Consider the following 18,786-nt stretch of genomic DNA (forward strand, 5'->3'; position numbering starts at 1 on the left):
TAAAAATAAAATTTACCACATGCTCAACTATTTTACTTTGCAGCTGATTATTCTTAAAGTACAACATAAACAACTTTTAAAAAATGTACAACAATCCCAAACTGGTCACTAGTTTTATAACTAAGATTCTTTATGTATGAAGCTAGATTCACATTACAATTAATTAAAGGGATCTTTTGATATAGACGCCTCAGTTTTGAATTCTCTAGATCAAACATCTATGCCTTTTAATGATTTGATTAAACTTTTTTTGTCATAATTTTTGTGCTATATGCATATTATATTGTAATCTAGCCTTTTGATTACACTCTCATCCATTAGAGATAATTGTAAAAAAAAAAAAGTTGATTAGATTCAATTTATTTTCACTAATTATCTATGATTTAAGATATTTTATTTCCAAAATAGTTTAAAATATTTTTAAATTCCCCAAAATCAAACGTACCGAAATAAGTTTTTCTTTTAGTACTTTAAGAGAAAATAGGATTGAGAATAATATAAACGTACCAATACACAATGTGTACAAAATAAAACGTACCAAAATAAAATAATGTACCAATATTAACAATATGTATCAAATCAAACGTACCCAAATTGCAAATAAACATACCAATTAATGATTTTTGTAAATTCAAACGTACCCGCAGATAATATATACGTAATGTATTGTATCTAATAATAATTCGTCAACAACTATACTTAAAAAACAGCAAAAAAAAAAAAAAAAAATTCACAAAAAAATTGAAAAAATTACACGGAGTTTTTATGTTGATCACCAACTATTTGAAAAAGAAAAAACTATTTCGAAAAAGAAATAATATTAAACGTTTGCATTAAAAAAAACTGATCAAAAAACATTTTTGGAAGAAGAGAAAATATAGTTTAATTACTAATATCTCTACTAAATAAGGAAAACTGCATCATGGAGATAAAAAGATAAATTCAAAAATTATTTTAATTTAAAAAAAATAGAGATGACTATTGGTCAAAGTGTTGGAAAATATTAGTATTTTGGTTTATTTGAATATTTGGTTTTATAGGCTTATCCCGTTAAAATTAGGTTTTGTTAGAGATTAGAGTTAGTTTATTATAAATAGGGTGCTTTGTTATTCATTAGAGAATAAGCTAGTCACAATGTAATCTCTTAGGGTTTTGTAGTCGTTCCAGCATTTTCGTTAGTTTAATAATATTCCTATTATTTTGTATTATTATTCGTTTCGTACTCTGATATTCAACTTGGTATCAGAGCAGGTTTGATCCTTCGGGTTGGTATCTGTTTGCTTGTTTTTGTTGTCATTCGTGTTCAGATTGTTAATTGGTATTGATTGTTTGCAAGAAGAAAAAAATTGTTCGTTCGTTTTTGTCCCGTGACTCTGCTTCTACACCTTTGAACGCTGCAGCCTGCAGGAGTATCCGCAAGTCTGTATTGCTGCAAAGGAAAAAAGAGGAAAAAGTAGATTGGAATGAAAAAAGAAGGAAAAAAAGGTGAGTAAAAAAAAAAAAAGGAAGAAACAAGAAAAAATTGGTTGCTTGTTTGAGGCCTATGCAGGCAAAGAAAAAAAAAATTGGTTGGATTTTTTGTTTGTCTGTTCGGAAGTTGACATCGGCATCAGCATCGACATTGATATTGGCATCGGCATCGGCATTTAGAGGCTTGCATCCACATCTGCTTGTTGGCAAACTCATGTCGTGTACCGCCATGAGTTTGACGGGGGGTGTTTGAAAATATTAGTATTTTGGTTTATTTGAATGTTTGGTTTTATGGGCTTAGCCCGTTAAAATTAGATTTTGTTAGAGATTAGTGTTAGTTTATTATAAATAGAGTATTATAAATAGGGTGCTTTGTTATTCATTACAGAATAAGCTAGTCACAATGTAATCTTTTAGGGTTTTGTAGCCGTTCCGGCATTCTCGTTAGTTTAATAATATTCCTATTATTTTGTATTCTTGTTCGTTTGATATTCAACTCAAAGCACTTTAATCAAATTTAAAAAAAGCAGAGATGTTTAATCTAAATGATATAGAAAAACTGTAGGAGATTTTAATTTTTCCTTAATAATATCGAGAGGAAATTGTAGAAATAGTCCCTCAACTTTAATCCAATTGGAGCAATGGTCCCTCAACTTTATTTTCATGACCATTGGTCATTCAACTCGTAAAAATGTGTAGCTATGGTCCTTTTCCTTAACACCGTCAATAATTCCGTTAAATTCAGTCATGTGCGTGGCACATGACACTGACTGTAAGGATAATTTAGGAAACAAATTTTTTTCCCAGATAAAAGCATCCTCATCCCCAGGTTGTAGTCGATGCCCATCCCTAGGTTGAATTCAATACCCATCCCCAGGTTGAAGTTGATACCCATAGCTAATTTCAAGGATAGTTTAGCCGATGACGATGGAGTTGTCGGATGTCATGAGGTGGACCGGAGATCCTCCGAAATATTGTAAGGTTTTCCGGAAAACTTGAACCTTTTTATACTTTGTTATTTGATATGGGTGTTTTCAAGGAGAAGATGTACCTTTTATTAGCTGATTTATGCATCTTTGTCATGCTTTCTTTTGAGATTCTTATGTCTGCAACTTTTGTTGATATTATAGTGTTTGTGGTCCTACATTGGGGTCCCAATGTTGTCGGTTTGTCATCACTTGTTTTCGCATTTGTTTGGAACTTGTATTGTCTATGTTGCCATTGAGGCAGATGCTCACAATTACTAAGCCTATTTAGGCAGGTGTGCACATTTACTCTACCTGTTGCTTCTTGCCTTTAATCACTCAATCTTGTTTTTTATTTTTTATATTTTTTTTTGTGCAGCTAACCCTGAAAAGTGTACTCTTGCACTGAATCATGGTGGTTACTTGATGGATGGTGCTTATATTGGTGGCCAAGTGTGCTATTTGGACCATGTGACAGCTGATTATCTGTCATTGTTAGAGTTTAGAAAAATTGGGAAGTATGTAGGTTATGATGAGAATGATCTTTTCTCAGGGAAAGTTCAAATACACTACAGGGTGCCAGGGACATTTGAAGAGATTGTGGCTGACAGTACAATTGTCACCCTTATTGGTAAAATACCACCAAATAGGTTTGTTGAGATCTTCTATGTGGGTCCTGATGCAAGCAAGGAGTTTGGTAGTCAATTTTTTTTGGAGTGGCCTACCTTGGATGATGATGAGTTTAACTTGGATGGTTTTGGCGAGATTGGTATTAATCAAGAAACTGAGACTGACAAAGGTGAGCAAAATGAAGAAAATGATGACGACTTTGTTGATAGTGAGTACGAGTACATTGAAGATGATGATAAATTGTATGAGATAAATGTTGAAGAAGGGCTAGAGAATTTTGAGGCAGAGCCGCTTTTTGAACATACTGGAAATATATCATCGGATGAAGCAAACTCTGAGGATTTTGACAGCCTTGATGAAGGTGAAGATAATATTGAAGAAATTGAGTTAAATAAGAAGAGGAAGAAACGAAAGCCGAAATTTAAAACATGGAAAAGGCAAGTGGACCTTAAAAATCCTCAATTTAGAATTGGCATGATGTTTGCCAACAAAAAAGAAGCTAAGGAGGCTATGGAGCATCATTCTATGAGGACTGGTAGAGCTATTAGATTAAAAAAAAATGACAAGACGAGGCTGAGGGCTATATGTGAAGGGTCAGAAACTTGCCCATTTGTGATTTTAGCCGCGAGGAAGAATCCAAGGTCTGATACCTTTGTTATAAAAACCCTGCAGTTAGAGCACCAATGTGGGAGGGTAGACAAAGTTTTATATGCAGATTCAAGGTGGCTTTCAGAGCACTATATAGACAGACTTAGAACAAACCCAAATTGGGATGTCGATGACATCATGGCTGAGGTTAGAAGAGAGTTCAACTTGGTGGTTACTAGAAACCAAGTTTTCAGAGCTAAAAGGCTTGCTAGAGAAGTGATTGAAGGTAGTTATGTGGAGCAATATGCACGATTATGGGACTATGTGGAAGAGCTTAAGAAGGCCAACGAAGGTAGCACAATCAAGGTGAAGACTCAAATGGACGGTGATGATATTCTTTTTCAAAGGATTTATGTGTGTTTGGCAGGGTGCAAACAAGGCTTTTTGGAAGGTTGTAGGCCTGTCATAGGAGTTGACGGTTGTTTTATTAAAGGCCCTCATTCTGGACAGATTTTAACGGCTGTTGGGATTGACGGCAACAATGGTCTATTCCCAATAGCTTATGCAATTGTTAAGATAGAAAACAAAAGCACTTGGGTTTGGTTTTTGGAGCTTTTGATTGCTGATTTGAAAATTGAGAATGGCCTAGCATGGGCTTTTGTAAGTGACAAGCAAAAGGGTTTCGAATCAGCAATAAAAAAATTGCTCCCAACTGCTGAGCACATGATGTGTGTTAGGCACTTACATCAAAACTTCAAAGCTTCTGGTTTTCAAGGGTTGGAAATGAAAAATATTTTATGGGTAGCAGCAAGGGCAACAACAATACCGTGGTGGAAGGAAGAGATGGAAAAGATGAAAAATCTACATGAAAAAGCATGGGAATGGCTTAATGATAGGCCTGCTAATAATTGGAGTAGATCTCGCTTTAATACTCACTATAAGTGTGATGTTCTACTTAACAACTTATGTGAGAGTTTTAATTCTGCTATTGTTATGGCAAGGAATAAGCCTATCTTAGGACTTCTAGATAACATCAACATGTATATCATGCTTAGGATGGCCAATAGGAGAGCTGCTGGGAGGAATTGGAAGCATCCAGTTGGTCCAAGGATTTTCAAGATAATTGAGAAAAGCAAAGTGGAAAGTACTTATTGTATTCCTAAGATGGCTGGTGAGAAGGAGTACCTAGTACAACACTTAAGCGGTAGACAGTTTGTAGTGAAGTTGAAGGAGTCTACTTGCTCATGTAGGAGATGGGATTTATGTGGGATCCCATGCTCACATGCAATTGCTTGTATATTCGCTAGAGATGAGAGTGTTTACACCTATGTCCATGACTGTTACAAGAAGGAAGCTTACTTGAACTCCTATGATCCTATGATCCACCCTGTTCCTGGAATGGACTTGTGGGATAGGACAGATTTAACTCCATTGAAACCTCCAACATGCAAGAAGCAACCTGGCAGGCCAAAAAGAAAGAGAATTGTGTCTGTAGGTGAAGTTGAGCCACAAGCACACTATCCTCCACCACCAACTAATTTATTGGGTGAGCACAATGACACACCGCAACCTCAGAGACTTAGAAAATGGTTTGTAGAGATAGCTTGCGGTAAATGCGGAAAGTTGGGGCACAATAAAGTAGGATGTGGAAAATCACAACACACGAATGCAACAAATAAGAATCAGGTACATATTTATGCTTTAGTAAATCCTAAAAAACCAAACTAGCAAGTGAATTGCAGTTTAATTCATTCTTGGGTTAATGCAGGAGACTCAACAAGTAAACACTCAAGCAACAACTCAAAATGCCCAAGCAAACTCTCAAACTTCAGGGACACAAATGTCTCAAGGGAACACCGAAACACGAGCTCCAATTAACTTTCAAGGAAAGAAAAAGCAACATGTCAGTTCTCAAGCAGGGCAACAAGGAAAGGGAAAACAACCTGTAAGTTTATCTTTGATTATTTTCTCATACATTATATGCCAATTGGATTTGATTTACTGAATCAATTCTTTGATTTAGGTGAGAAGGGGTGGATACAAAGGGATGGGGAACCAAGCAAGACCATGCAGGCTTTGAAATAAATAATATTGCTGCTTGTTTTTTTGATGTTTATGGACCAAGGAGGCCTCGATTAGTTGATGTTACCACTTGTTTTCTGATGGAGGATGTGAAGACCATGGTGGTTTTGAAATAGATGATGTTGATGCTTGTTTTTTGATGTGGATAGACCATGGAGGCCTGGAATAGATGATTTAATATGTATATTGGCTATAAATATATGCAACCCAAGTCTTTCTGGGTATGCAAAGTTGACGTGAAACAACCTTCTTGTCAAATATGCAGAACCTGCAGTTCTTAAGTTTGTATACGGTACACACAGCTTTTTGAGTCCAAAGACAACGATCCTTTTTTTACCAATTGTCCACTACCTTCTACCATGTTGTCATAAGTTAACATCAATTATCATGATTAAGACTGGGTAATATTGCAGACAGCTATGGGTATCAACTTCAACCTAGGGATGAATATTGAATTCAACCTGGGGATGGGCATCGAATGCAACCCGGTCATGAGGATGCTTTTATCTGGGAAATAATTTGTTTCCTAAATTACCCTTATAGTCAGTGTCATGTGCCACGCACATGACTGAATTTAACTGAGTTATTGATGGTGTTAAGAAAAAGGACCATAGCTACATATTTTGACGAGTTGAGGGACCAATAGTCATGGAAATAAAGTTGAGGGACCATTACTCCAATTGAGTTAAAGTTGAGGGACTATTTCTACAATTTCCTCTAATATCGATAAACAACCCAAAGCAACAGGAAAACTCCAAAGATTACTTAAAATTTCAGATTGAGGAGATTGAAGTTCTATTTATTCTGAAATGGTGGTTTGTGAAAGATGTGTAGAGAGAACGATGATGAAGTGAGATACAAATTGAGCAGCTATATGCTAATATGTCATATTACTGCAAGTCTGGGCTTTGCCGTGAATTTCAATACTTTTTAGTAGTATTTTCTACAAATACAATGTTTGACTAAAGTGCAAAATTACAGTATTAAAAAAAAGCTATTGTATCAAAAGTACGGATGTTTGAAGGCACAGTGTTTACTGATATAAAGATCCTTAGAAAATGAACCACAGACTCAATAAATCTAATTGTAGATAGTAAACTGATATTATGCAGTACAACAATCTGAAGCCTACCAAATAATAAAGCATAAAAGTCCATATTACTTCTCCACGGCAAAGCTTTTGTCGAATTCCACTTGAGAAACCTTGACTTTACCACACTTGTAGCTTTAAAAAATTGGGGTAAGTGGAGTTTAATCCTTGGCATAAATCAACTTTTCATAAAAACCTGGTACAAGATAAAAAATTTAAATTAGTCCCTTGACTGGATGTTCACCTCAGAATTAACATTAAAACTCATATTTCATTGGATTTAATGTTTTTATGTGTATTTTAGTTCCTAAAATACCCCCACAATTAATATTTGATTTGAGGGCTTCATTTCCTCCTATAAAATAAGAAATTCAGTTACATACCAAATAAGAAAACGAAATTATTGATTAGAATTCAAAAAATTTCATATCACAATGAAACAAAACTTTAGAAATCAAATTTTATTGAATACATCATACCAAATAAGTAAATAATGTGCCTAAACCATGGTACCTATACCACAGTATCTATAGCATGGTACCTATATCATGGTACCTAATACAAAGTACCTGCAAATTAAAAAAACATTATTAGAATTTTAATGTACCTCAACCATGGTACCTATGTTGGATTAGTGTACCTCATTTCTAAAGTGCGCCAAAATATAGAGGAGCGAATGGCATGAGAACTATTTGAAACCATGTGCAGTATGTGGAGCAAAAAATAATCACAAAGCGACACGTGGATTCTTGGGTAAAAGAGGACAAAAATACCCTTGAGGCATACTGGGATTCTTACGCGCGAGCAGCGGGCAATCATCCCTAAACAAAGTCAAAAGTGCCCACAATAGGTAACAATTTAAAGCCTATTTCATCAAATCCTTTCTATAAGGTAATTCCTAAAACCTAATTTATTCTATATATTTTGTATTCCATTATTTAGCTAATCAATTAGCTAAATGATATTTTCCTTTCATATTCCCTAAAAATTGATTAATTAAGGGATTAATTACCTAATCAATCCCTTAATTATCAATTAAAACACCCATCCACACCTAAAACTACTAAGAGGCCGGCCACCCCCCTTTTCCTAACCTTTTTCACCTTTCTCCATTTTATTACCCCATTTATACAAATAATCAATTTTGTAACTCCTAATTAAACCTAAATTAAACCCAAAAAACCCTAGCCACCTCCTATCCCTATAAATATACTCTCATTCTCACCAAAAAAGCCAATTCAAACACTTTGGCAAAAATCCCAAAATTCTCTAAACACTCTTTCTCTCTAAATTTTAACTTTGGCATCGGAGGTTCTTCGGCCAAAGCCCTCCCAATTTATCGTGGGCGCGTGAGGCTCTTGGCCTTAACCTAAGATGTTAATTGTTTTGTAGGTGCAAAATTGTCCAGGATCAAGGAGGAAGAAATTTGCATCCACACAGTACACATATGCAGATCATATACAAATATTGAACTAATATATCAAGTATCCACAAACAAACAAAAAATCCTAACAAAAACCCATGTACACGATTTTAGTGAAAATGCTAAACTTCCTAGACAAAGAAACGAATCTGCACAACACCATAGAAGAGGACGATGAAAGATTCATACAATTGAACTTTTGTGTTTAAAATGGACAAAAAATGAAAATATATTAAGTAATAATTGCACACTCATAACTCAGCATTTAAAATTTGTTATTGTCCATAATCACATATGGGCAATGTTGGAAAAATAGAATCAATAAAACCACCAAAAAAATAAAAGCTGACATATTGACATGGATGTATAGTCAAAGGACTATAATCAATATTTAATCTTGCATAAGACATTTTTCTAACTATAATCTTAAGCAAGGATTAAAATCACATTTACCATAAAAAATTTGATAGTCTGATTCAACTCTCCTGGGTTTATTGCCCTTCATCCTCCAGGCATCGAAATAATAATAAAAAAAATTAAACATACTTACATGTCCAGCTCAAAAGATAAAGAAGTATCGTTAATTTCTTCATGCTCATTCCAAGTTCAACAAATAAGAACCCCCTTCGTTACATGATTTCTTCTTCCATGTCAAAGAAAATCAAAGGCAAACTAAAAGGAAAAAAAAAAACATAAATATGAATGCAAATTAAACTGCAATTAATCGCTTAAAATTGTTGGTTTTTCTTTTCTGTATTCACAAATCGAAATGAACTCATGCAGCGGAGAAAGTGATGATAAAAGGTTGGAATGTGGGAGTCTGAAAACCGAACGGAAACTGTTGATAGCAGTTGCAAAACTGAACGGAACGTGGTGACCCCTTCTAAATCCTCTACTTTTCCAAATTCTTTAAATTCTAATTCTAATTGAATACACCTGAAATATTACAAACTTCTTTAAAATTATAATTAAATACACCGGGATTTCTAAGGATTTTAATAAACTATCTTAAAATCCTGATTGAATACACATTGAATTTCAGAGAATCACTTAAAATTCTGATTGAATACCCTTAGATTTATTAAAAGAATTAAAATCCCTCAAAATCTCAATTGAATACACCCCCAATTCATCACTGTCTCTTTTTTTCTTTTTCTTTTTAAATTTATTTTGTTTTCCAACACGTTTTATGTTAAGATTTTTTTACCAGTTTATCCTCCTTTTTTGAATTTTTTGGGTTTTGGTTGTGAAAAAACAAAGGGGCATTTTTGATATTTTGGAAAGCTTCACCTAGTATTTGACAAAATATCTTTCCAGGTCTTGACAAAAAAAAAACATCTTTTTAGGTTGCCTCAACAAATTCTCTCAATAGAACTCATCATATTGCTTCAGCATATGTCAATATCGTTGACATGTAAGCAACCTGGTTCAGCTAACGACAACATGCCCACCAAATATTCGACAAAATATCTCTGTAAATAAACTAAATTTTTTTACGTGTTTCGCGCTCTATTTCTACAAAAAAAACTTGGACTTTTAACAATGAGACTCCCAAAGTTCGAATCATGGATCCGCCACTGCATATAGTTTTAATTAGTTATGAGTAGATATGGGATACGGAGTAATGAGTGATATTCCATTGGGTAAACGTACATGGCTAGCAATTAGCTAAAGCGTAATTAATTGGCAGAGAAAAAGACATATATGACGAATGAAATGAATGGATGAAAGAAATTGACGGTAGCTAGAGAAGTGGCTAAATATAACCTAATATTTGTTGGAACGAAAAACAAGAAAACAAGTAGAGGTACAGACAGGTCGCGGTGGATCACGGTCATATATATAGTGAGAGAGAAAGGGAGGATGCATCGATAGCGGAAGTTAATTTGGTATATAAGGTGGTTGCTTTCCAACACTCCCTCCAAAGTTTTCTCCCGCATCTCACCCTGCTCGCCGCAGGGGAGGGGATCGATAACAGAGAGGAAGCGCGGGAAGAAGAAGAAGAAGAAGAAGACGACATCGACAGTCAGCCGTCACGTAACTAGGTCTAGGCCCGGCCCCATAATTAACCATAGCTTATTAATTATTGATGGAACCCAAGTTAGACAGCGTGATCATCATTGCCGACACCACCAACAAGGGTCCGGGTCCTATTATTCCTAATGGCGATGTTATCGATATTAATTCTAAATCCGATGGAGATCGAGATCATGGGCAGGATCATCATGGTTATGTGGGCGCCATCACAGCCGCAGCACCAGCACCAGCACCAGCCGGTAATAATTACAAAAAGAAGCGCAGAGGAGCTATACAAATTCTCCAGGTGGCCGCCTTTATGCTCCGACGACGCCGTTCATCTGACAAATTCAAATCCAAATCAATTCCGGCCTCCATCGAAGCAGAAGCAGTGGCTTCTTCAAAAAGCACGTGGAAGCGCCTCGTAGGGTCCATCCGTCCCTTGCACCTCCAAAGCGGCAGCAGTAACCCATCGACGCCGTCGGCCTCCTCCGCTAGGAGCACGCATGAACGTACTTCTTCAATTGAACGATACGAAGACGTGCTCCTACCACCCATATCTCCGGCGCGGACTGACGACCTCTCCTCCGAAGATGGAATGTCCAGCCGATACGCCTCTGCTGTCAGTCTCCAAGAGCTGGACCGGACGGAAGATGACGACACCAATGCCATCGCTGCCTGTCCTGGTGATGCCACTCATGACCAAAATATTGACGCCAAGGCTGAAGAGTTTATAGCTCAGTTCTATCAACAGATGAGGCTTCAGCGCTTGGATTCCATCGATCGTCGCTACAACGACATGAAGAACAGGTCAATTGGTTAAGATCGACCGATCCATCAATGTACCTAGTACTACATGCATGCATGTGTGTCGCTTCAATTTGGGTCGTATATAACATGGCTGCTGCTTAAAATACAACTAATTGCAAAGCTAACATGCACCTGGCACTGCCTTCACTTGCGTTTTGCTGTTTGCACGCATTCACGCCGGCTAACTTGGGTTCCTTAATTAAATATATATACACATGGGAAACGTACCTAGCTAGCTAGCTGCATATGTACTACCTGATTTAATAAAGTAAATAAATGTTTGAACCATATATCAATCTATGCTGCTTTATCAAATTAATACATCTTTTGTAAATTTTATGCTTATATAGGCGTTCGTTATTTCCGTTCAACTGGAGTCCACGCCTAGAAATACATAATTTATTTGCTTACACAAACTAGATAATTAAGTTCCTCACGTGAGTAGAATCACTAACCCTAACGTTCTAGCACTTAGTTCAATATTGATATACTTGATGCCACTCAGTACTACATGTTTGGTGATATTCATCTTCACTTGTAAATGTGAGGTCTTAGGTTCAAATCTCGTAGATGACGAATTTGATACCAAATTATGTTGTTCATGACGTGGCTTAGCCGAATTCCCTCTCTCTTTAGTGTAAAATATATTTTTGTAGTAAAAAAAATATTGATATACTCGTTAACTCTTCTGCGTACCAAGAGAGAGTTAGGCCTGGTTTGGTACTGAGGTGATTCTGAAAAAAGCTGGTATCAAAAAAAGCTGGGAGCTTTTTTGTGTTTGGTAAACATTCAGTTTCAGTTTTTTTTCACAGTTTTGGGTGAAAAAAAGCCAAAAAACAAGAAGCTGCAAAACCAGCTTTAAAAAACCGGTTTTTTTTTTCACATCTATTTTACATAAAAGTTTACCAAACACTATAATACTGCTTTTTTTTTTTTCAAAAGCATTTTTACAAAAAAGTTTACCAAACACTCTACAGCTTTATTTCACAGCCACTTATTTTTACAGCACATCAGAATCAGTTTTTTTTCAAAGCACAACAATATCAAACCAGCTCTAATAACCTCCAAAAGTTAAACTCCTACATTGAATGATGTACTGGATTCGTGATAAAACCCCATAAGCCATAACAGGGCCATCTTTAAAATTTTGAGGGTCCAGTCCAGCACGAAAATAACTAAGGAGGTCTTTATATTCTTGTAGTACGACAAAAGAGACTATTATTAACATTATTTTACAAAAGATGTATAATTTATCAAATGATGAAATGATAAAAAATTCTATAACTAAAAAAGGAGTATTTTTACTCACCACCTTATTTATCACCGTTAGATAAGTTTGAATTTTGAGATTCGTGTAGTAGATAGACACAAATCTCGAAATTCAAACTCATTTAATGATGATAAATAAGGCGATGAGTATACATCACACTAATGGTGGTGAGCAAAAATGCACTCAACTAGAAAGCAGCCTTGCATGAAATTCCTTTCTGAAAATTTAAAAGACCAGCCTAGGCTAAAGAGAGTCAAAGAGTACTATATTTGTTAGTTATGGTAGTATCGATTTCAAAAGTTTTTAAATCTTCAGAAATTAACACAACAAAAATTTTGTTAAAAAAAAATGATAACATTTGTCCAAGCATCAAATTAATCAAATTGCAATGGAGAAAGAAAGTATCATAAACATATTTAGGGGCCTTCTTGAATTTGAAGGCCCTGTGCCATTGCATTGCTGGCTTCCCCTCACTGACTATAAAGGAAGCCTCACTGACTATAAAGCTCATATAAGTAAGTATGCAATGATAATATTTTAGGAAAAGTAAACTAAGATAAAAAATCAGATGCATAATTTCTAAATATTTTAATAGAGAAATACTACACTTACCATATTTGTACGGTTAATATGGGTTATTTTCAAGGAGGGAACAAGGTCATGAAATTTTAGTCACTAATTTCATTATCACCTTATTAGGCATGCAACCATCATATAGCTCATCTGAATTTTAAACGAGTAATAATACAACCCGAAGTCAGGCAACGACACCGCCAATTTAATATCAACTCCTATAGGAATGAGATATTTATTTAAATTTGTTGTTGGCTTATAATTTAGAAATGTGATCGTGTAAATTCTATTATATCTTGGGATATCCTTATGAGATTCTACCATATCTTATACTTTAGATATTATCCTATTAGAGTTGTAATTTTATTAGGGTAAAAATTTACATTCCCTACTACTATAAATAAAGGCAACAATGGAGTGAGAAAACACGCCTCAAAATGCACCCAATTCTCTCTATACTATGCCGCACCTCTCTACAATAAATAGGTCATACAACTTTTATGATTAACTTATTATTTTATTAAATTGAACTACATGCTATTGATTCAATTTAATTTTTCTATGTTGAACGTGATACAACGTATTGGAGACGAAATCGTTGGTTATGGAGACAGATCGCCTACAAATTCAAATGCTCAATTTGTTTTCTGCCAATCAGGTTTTATAAAATCCAAGTTTGATATTTTCAAGTATCATGATGCATGAAAACATTCCATATGATGCATGAACCTCCTAAATTTATAATTACCTTCATATATATATATATATTGTGTATTTCATATATTTGTCAAAATATATAGTTCATGCATAACACAATAATAAATTTTCTATGCGGAATTTGTGAGTGAATGAAATGAAAGAAAATAAAAGCAATTTTGGATTTTTCAAAACCCTAAATTCGAAAAAAAAAAATAGAAAATTCACGGTCGAGCCGCAAAAAATAGAAAATTCACGGTCGAGCCGCGCCCTGGTGTTACGCCGAGCCAACGACAAGCTATGCCTGGCTGACTTGCATCCAAGTCGCACCGAGCCTACGCCATGCCAAGCCTGCAACTTGGGTTAGCGACCAGGATAACGTCATTCTAACGCCAGCCTTTCATCAACAGCCATCTGGGCTTGTTGCTCGAACTAGACTAGGCCTAATGCCTGAGTTTCTCGGTAATGGGCTTCACGCTCTCAGCCCGTTTTTAGAAGCCAGCTTTTGTTGGGCTTCTGCTTGCCCTCAGCTTGCGCCTCCAACAGTTTTTCTGCGCTGCTAGGCTTGTTCTCCCATGCCTCGGCCCATCCCCGAGCGAGTATGCTGCTTATTGGGTTGCTTTTCCCTCTAGCCTGCAACTTGCATGGAAGAGTTGGGGCATCTTTGCAGCCTGCCCCTGAGCCCAATCTAAGGCCTGCAGCTTTGCTGCAGGGCCGTGTACCAGGCAGCCAGCAAATTCGTGTTGGACTACGATAATTTTTTATCCATTGTCAATTTTGGCACCCCCGCTTGCTAGCTACTAAATATTTTTGGTTGCTCAAAAGAGTTGGAAACTATATCAGTTGTATATGAATCAGCCTTCTTGGCCTGTGGGACTACCTTGGTTTCTGACAATCCGATCTGGAATACCCATGTAGCTCTAGTATCACTCTAACGACTTTTCAGTCATTCTAACCCCATGAGTGCCACGTGTCATGGGCCCAAAAATCATAGTCTCATAATTGCCCCTAACTATGATTCTGAGAATGCACTCCGCTTGAGGATGGATTGTTACCAACAAACCAGAAGTGAATCATTCTAGAATTACTTTTCCAGAATGTGTATCGAAATGACCTTCAACTTGCTTGTTTGATTCGAAGCTAGCCAAGTCTGGCTAGTCATGCTTGTCTCTCAAAGATCTGATCTTTAATAGTTCCAAACCATATTGTAAACCTCTGATCAGAGTTTCGAGTGTATAGCTAAAAGGTTGGATGCATGGCGGAATGTGCCTATTTTATTTTATCTTTGAAAGAACTTAGATGCCTTAGGAGATATTTTGCTAAGTTTATTTCACTCAAGTCTTTAATCATGTTAGAGTAAAATACTTAGAACTTTTCATCATTTTTCCGAAATATAGTTTTATTCGACAATTTTTTTGGAGTTCTAAACCAACTCGGAGTTAATAAGCAGCAAAGTCAAGTATGAATAAGTTTGCAAGCTTATGTGAGCTTTGGTCCCCTTGATAACATTGCAGAAAAATGTTATCTCATAAACTTAATGTTTATAAAGATTTCCACTGCGATAATCAGAATACCATCTTACTCCGACACCAGGTCTAAGTCCTATGAAATGTCTCTTGCTTCGAAACTTTTTTTGATGTATTGATCGAATTAAGGATGTGAAAGTGAAGGATCTTGTCCAGAATTATCTCTACATCATAATGCCAGTCTGACATGTTTCAATAGCCTTGTTGGCCAGGCGATAATGATTGATAACACTTGCAAAAGATTAATCTAAATGTTGTATGAGAAATCGAGCATGACTTTGATTTTGTTTGTTCATTTCACCTTGCACCATTTTAGGTATGAAGATTTTAATAACGCAACATGTAACCAAGAAAGGTCTTCCTTCACAGTTCGAATTGCATTTTTGTTCCTAGAGAACCCTAAATGAAAAGTTTGTTAGTGACTTGGTTGCTTGCATGTGGAATCGAAAAAACCTTACGATCATTTTGACATACCTTATATGCATTAGACTTGAGCATTTCTGATTGGTTTACACTTAGCTGGCTTTGCTAAGCTACTTTCGAGAATCACAGTTCCACTAAAATAAAATTTCATTGAGGATTCCTAGTGTGGATGCCTTATTCAGTTTTACTTTAGGCATGAGATCAATGTAAGACGTACTTGACTTAGTACGCTAGTCCGGGATATAATTAATTGTACTCTACGGTCAAAGTTCAAAGGCACTACTCCGATGATTTTCGGTTCACCCTTTTCGATTATTCCCTCGAATGGCCAGAGCCTGGATTTGAGTAGGTAACCCACAACCCTTAGGTTGTTTAAACATTTTGGAAGCTGGATGGTACATTGAAAGCTTCCAGACAATGGGGCCATGTCCCAATGTCTGTAGTCTGCCTAACATAATCATGCTTATATATGACTCGAGTTTCCCAAACTGTTAATTGAAACACCACAGAATAGGCTTTATTGCAAGAGACTCATCTAACACAATTACTTTGAATTTGTTTTAGACTTGCACTTTTGCATAGTCATAAAAACAGTGTGATATTATGGGATATTGGGGTATTCCCTATATTGCAAAAAAGTGATGCGAGAAAGAACAAAGTCATGTGATGAACAAAACATCCACATTCTTGAAAGCAAAAAATGTGAGTTTAGGGTGAAGATAGCAAGGTTGCACATTCCTTTGCGATCAGTAGCAACGATTTAAAAAAGATCATTCTCAGCTTGAGGGTTTTTGTCCTAAATATGCAGTTCCCGATGCTGGCCCTTGCTAAGTGCTTGAGTCATTACATAGGATGTTATTTCTTTGACCAAGTTGACTTAGTGTACATTAATTGATCGAATTATATTTGAATCAGTTCGAGGCTTATAAGGTTGGAGCCACACATGATTGGGGCTAACTCAAGTCGGAGTGGAGCTCATGCGCGTGGCTTGTTATGATTCCATGCCCCAATCTTTGTTTGTGAATCTTAAAAGCATGTAAAATTTTGTATTTAATCATGTATACAATTAAATAATCAAAGGCACTTATCTCTTGGAGCACTACCATGGGTTATTCCAAGGTTTTTCACCCAATGGATGAGCCTTCAAATTGTTTCCCTAGTCGGAGTTCAATCCTGAAAAAGTGGACTATGCAAATCCGTGAAAAAAAATCTCTGCTTGCATTGTTTGTAGTAAAACATCGATATTTTCTTCATAAGGGAATGAAATTATAAGCCGTAAAGTGTTGTGGAAAGCTGACATCAGTAGCTTTCTAACGACATAACTGTCTAATTAAGTCTGAAGAAGTCCAATTTAGTCCGCAAAGTGGGTTGATATCCAAGGAGGAGTATTGTATATTATATTTATTATGTGGTTGTTCAGTCAATATGTAATATCTTGATAATTTTTCGTATAAATCCTAAAGCCTATAAATAGGTCAGGGTCGGATCTACTAAGGGACATGAGGAGTTAGCTGATCTTCCTAACTTTGGCAAATCTCCATGGAAGACCTAAGTGCTGCCCCTTTGATGCTTAGAGTTTCCCTTGAGATATGCCTCCAACTGCTCGATGAACTACAACAATGAATGGGTAGGGTAGCGATGGTGAAGGTTGCATCACGTATCTTCTTTGCTGCTGATTTATGTGTTTTGGACGTAGCAAAACCAAGTCATTTTATTATATCTAAAAAAAAAGGTCCTAGCCACAGAGAAAAGGTAAAAAAGAACTTAAGCTTCTAATCTAGACATATATACACTCAAATCTTTAAAATCCTAATTTCTACCAAATCCCGACCCAATTTCAGATCTTTAAAATTTCAATTTTCCTTGTATTCATAATGAAGTTATTGTAACAGTTTCAAATTCTCTCATCTCTCCTTGATAATGGTAAATTTAAATAATAATAAAGCTATAATACGATATTTTCAAAAGATGAAACCGTGTCATGAACAATGTCACTTATAATGGATAATTGTAGGGGGGTGTATTCAATTGGGATTTTGAGGGATTTTATTTCTTTTAATGAATATAGGGGTATTCAATCAGGATTTTAAGTGATTCCCTGAAATTCAAGGTGTATTCAATTAGAATTTTAAGATAGTTTATTAAAATCTTTAAAAATCCGGGTGTATTCAATTAGAATTTTAAAGAAGTTTATAACAATCCTGGTGTATTCAATTAAAAATTGATTTTAAAAAATTTGAGAAAGTTGAGGAATTAGAGGGAATTGTAGAGATTTCGTAGTGTATTTTAAGCATCCACAAATCTCACCTCTCCCCATGAGATTTCGAGGGAATTGAATTAAAATTTTATATGAAATCTCTACAAATCAATTAAACTCCATAAAAATCCATAGATTTATAAATCCATTAAAGTCTCTCAAATTCTTAATTGAATACACCCCCCGTAGTTTGTAATTTTTTTAATTTCATGAATTATGAATGATGGAGTTATGATTTAATTTTTACGGCTATTTATTGTCGAAGAATTACTTGTGAATTTTTACATGCAACCCCCACCAAAACAATTTTTTTTGAATCCACCACTAAAATGGGCTATCTAATAAAAATAAAAGAAAACTAATGAAAAGCGCTTGAAAATTTTGAGTTTTAACGATAAGGACAAAATAAAGGGTAAAGTGAATAGTATATGGATTGACTTTTTAGTGTAAAAATGTGGTTTTTCATTAAAGTGAATAGTACCGGGAGTTTTTCGTTAAAGTTCCTCAAAAAATAATAGAGCTACTTAGTACTACGGTCTAGTGATATTCCTCTTCACTAGTAAATGAGATGACTTATGTTCAATTCTCGCCAAAGACGAATTTGAACCACTTTATTACTAACCAATTATGAGATTTAGTCCACCCCCTGCCCCCTCGAGAAAAACTTGTGTGAGGCTTGACTTGCCACTAGACGATGCGGATTGGCACTACCATGCACTCAAAATTATCCACATGGTAAACCTTAAATATAATATTTACCATATTTTTATGTTTAAAGTTTCCATAATTAATATTACTCTTAATTAATATTCTAATTCATCTAATCTTCTATAATTTTCTTTTCTTTATCTGTCTCATTTCCTTCTCAGGTTGTCCCGCTCCTTTTCTTGCATTTCTTTAGAAATACTCTTTATTCTCTGTTTTTCCCTATATTGTATTTCCAACAAGCGGGCTTAATTAATAGCCA

The 18,786-nt window shown here is 35.5% G+C and overlaps 2 protein-coding genes across 2 annotated transcripts; both read left to right on the forward strand.

Moving 5' to 3' along the window:
- The first annotated feature begins 5,049 nt into the window (after nt 1-5,049).
- Nucleotides 5,050-5,980, forward strand: LOC139189724 (uncharacterized). The gene is made up of 3 exons (XM_070808882.1): nt 5,050-5,339; nt 5,422-5,598; nt 5,677-5,980. The coding sequence occupies exons 1-3, from the start codon at nt 5,052-5,054 to the stop codon at nt 5,731-5,733; spliced, it is 522 nt and encodes a 173-aa protein (XP_070664983.1). The 5' UTR covers nt 5,050-5,051; the 3' UTR covers nt 5,734-5,980.
- A 4,096-nt stretch (nt 5,981-10,076) lies between these two features.
- Nucleotides 10,077-11,370, forward strand: LOC103404976 (uncharacterized). Its single transcript, XM_008343940.4, has one exon. It carries the CDS (start codon nt 10,338-10,340, stop codon nt 11,085-11,087), a length of 750 nt encoding a protein of 249 aa, XP_008342162.3. The 5' UTR covers nt 10,077-10,337; the 3' UTR covers nt 11,088-11,370.
- Nucleotides 11,371-18,786: the final 7,416 nt, after the last annotated feature.

This window comes from Malus domestica, chromosome 11 (assembly GCF_042453785.1).
Source record: "Malus domestica chromosome 11, GDT2T_hap1".
Lineage (NCBI taxonomy): Eukaryota > Viridiplantae > Streptophyta > Magnoliopsida > Rosales > Rosaceae > Malus > Malus domestica.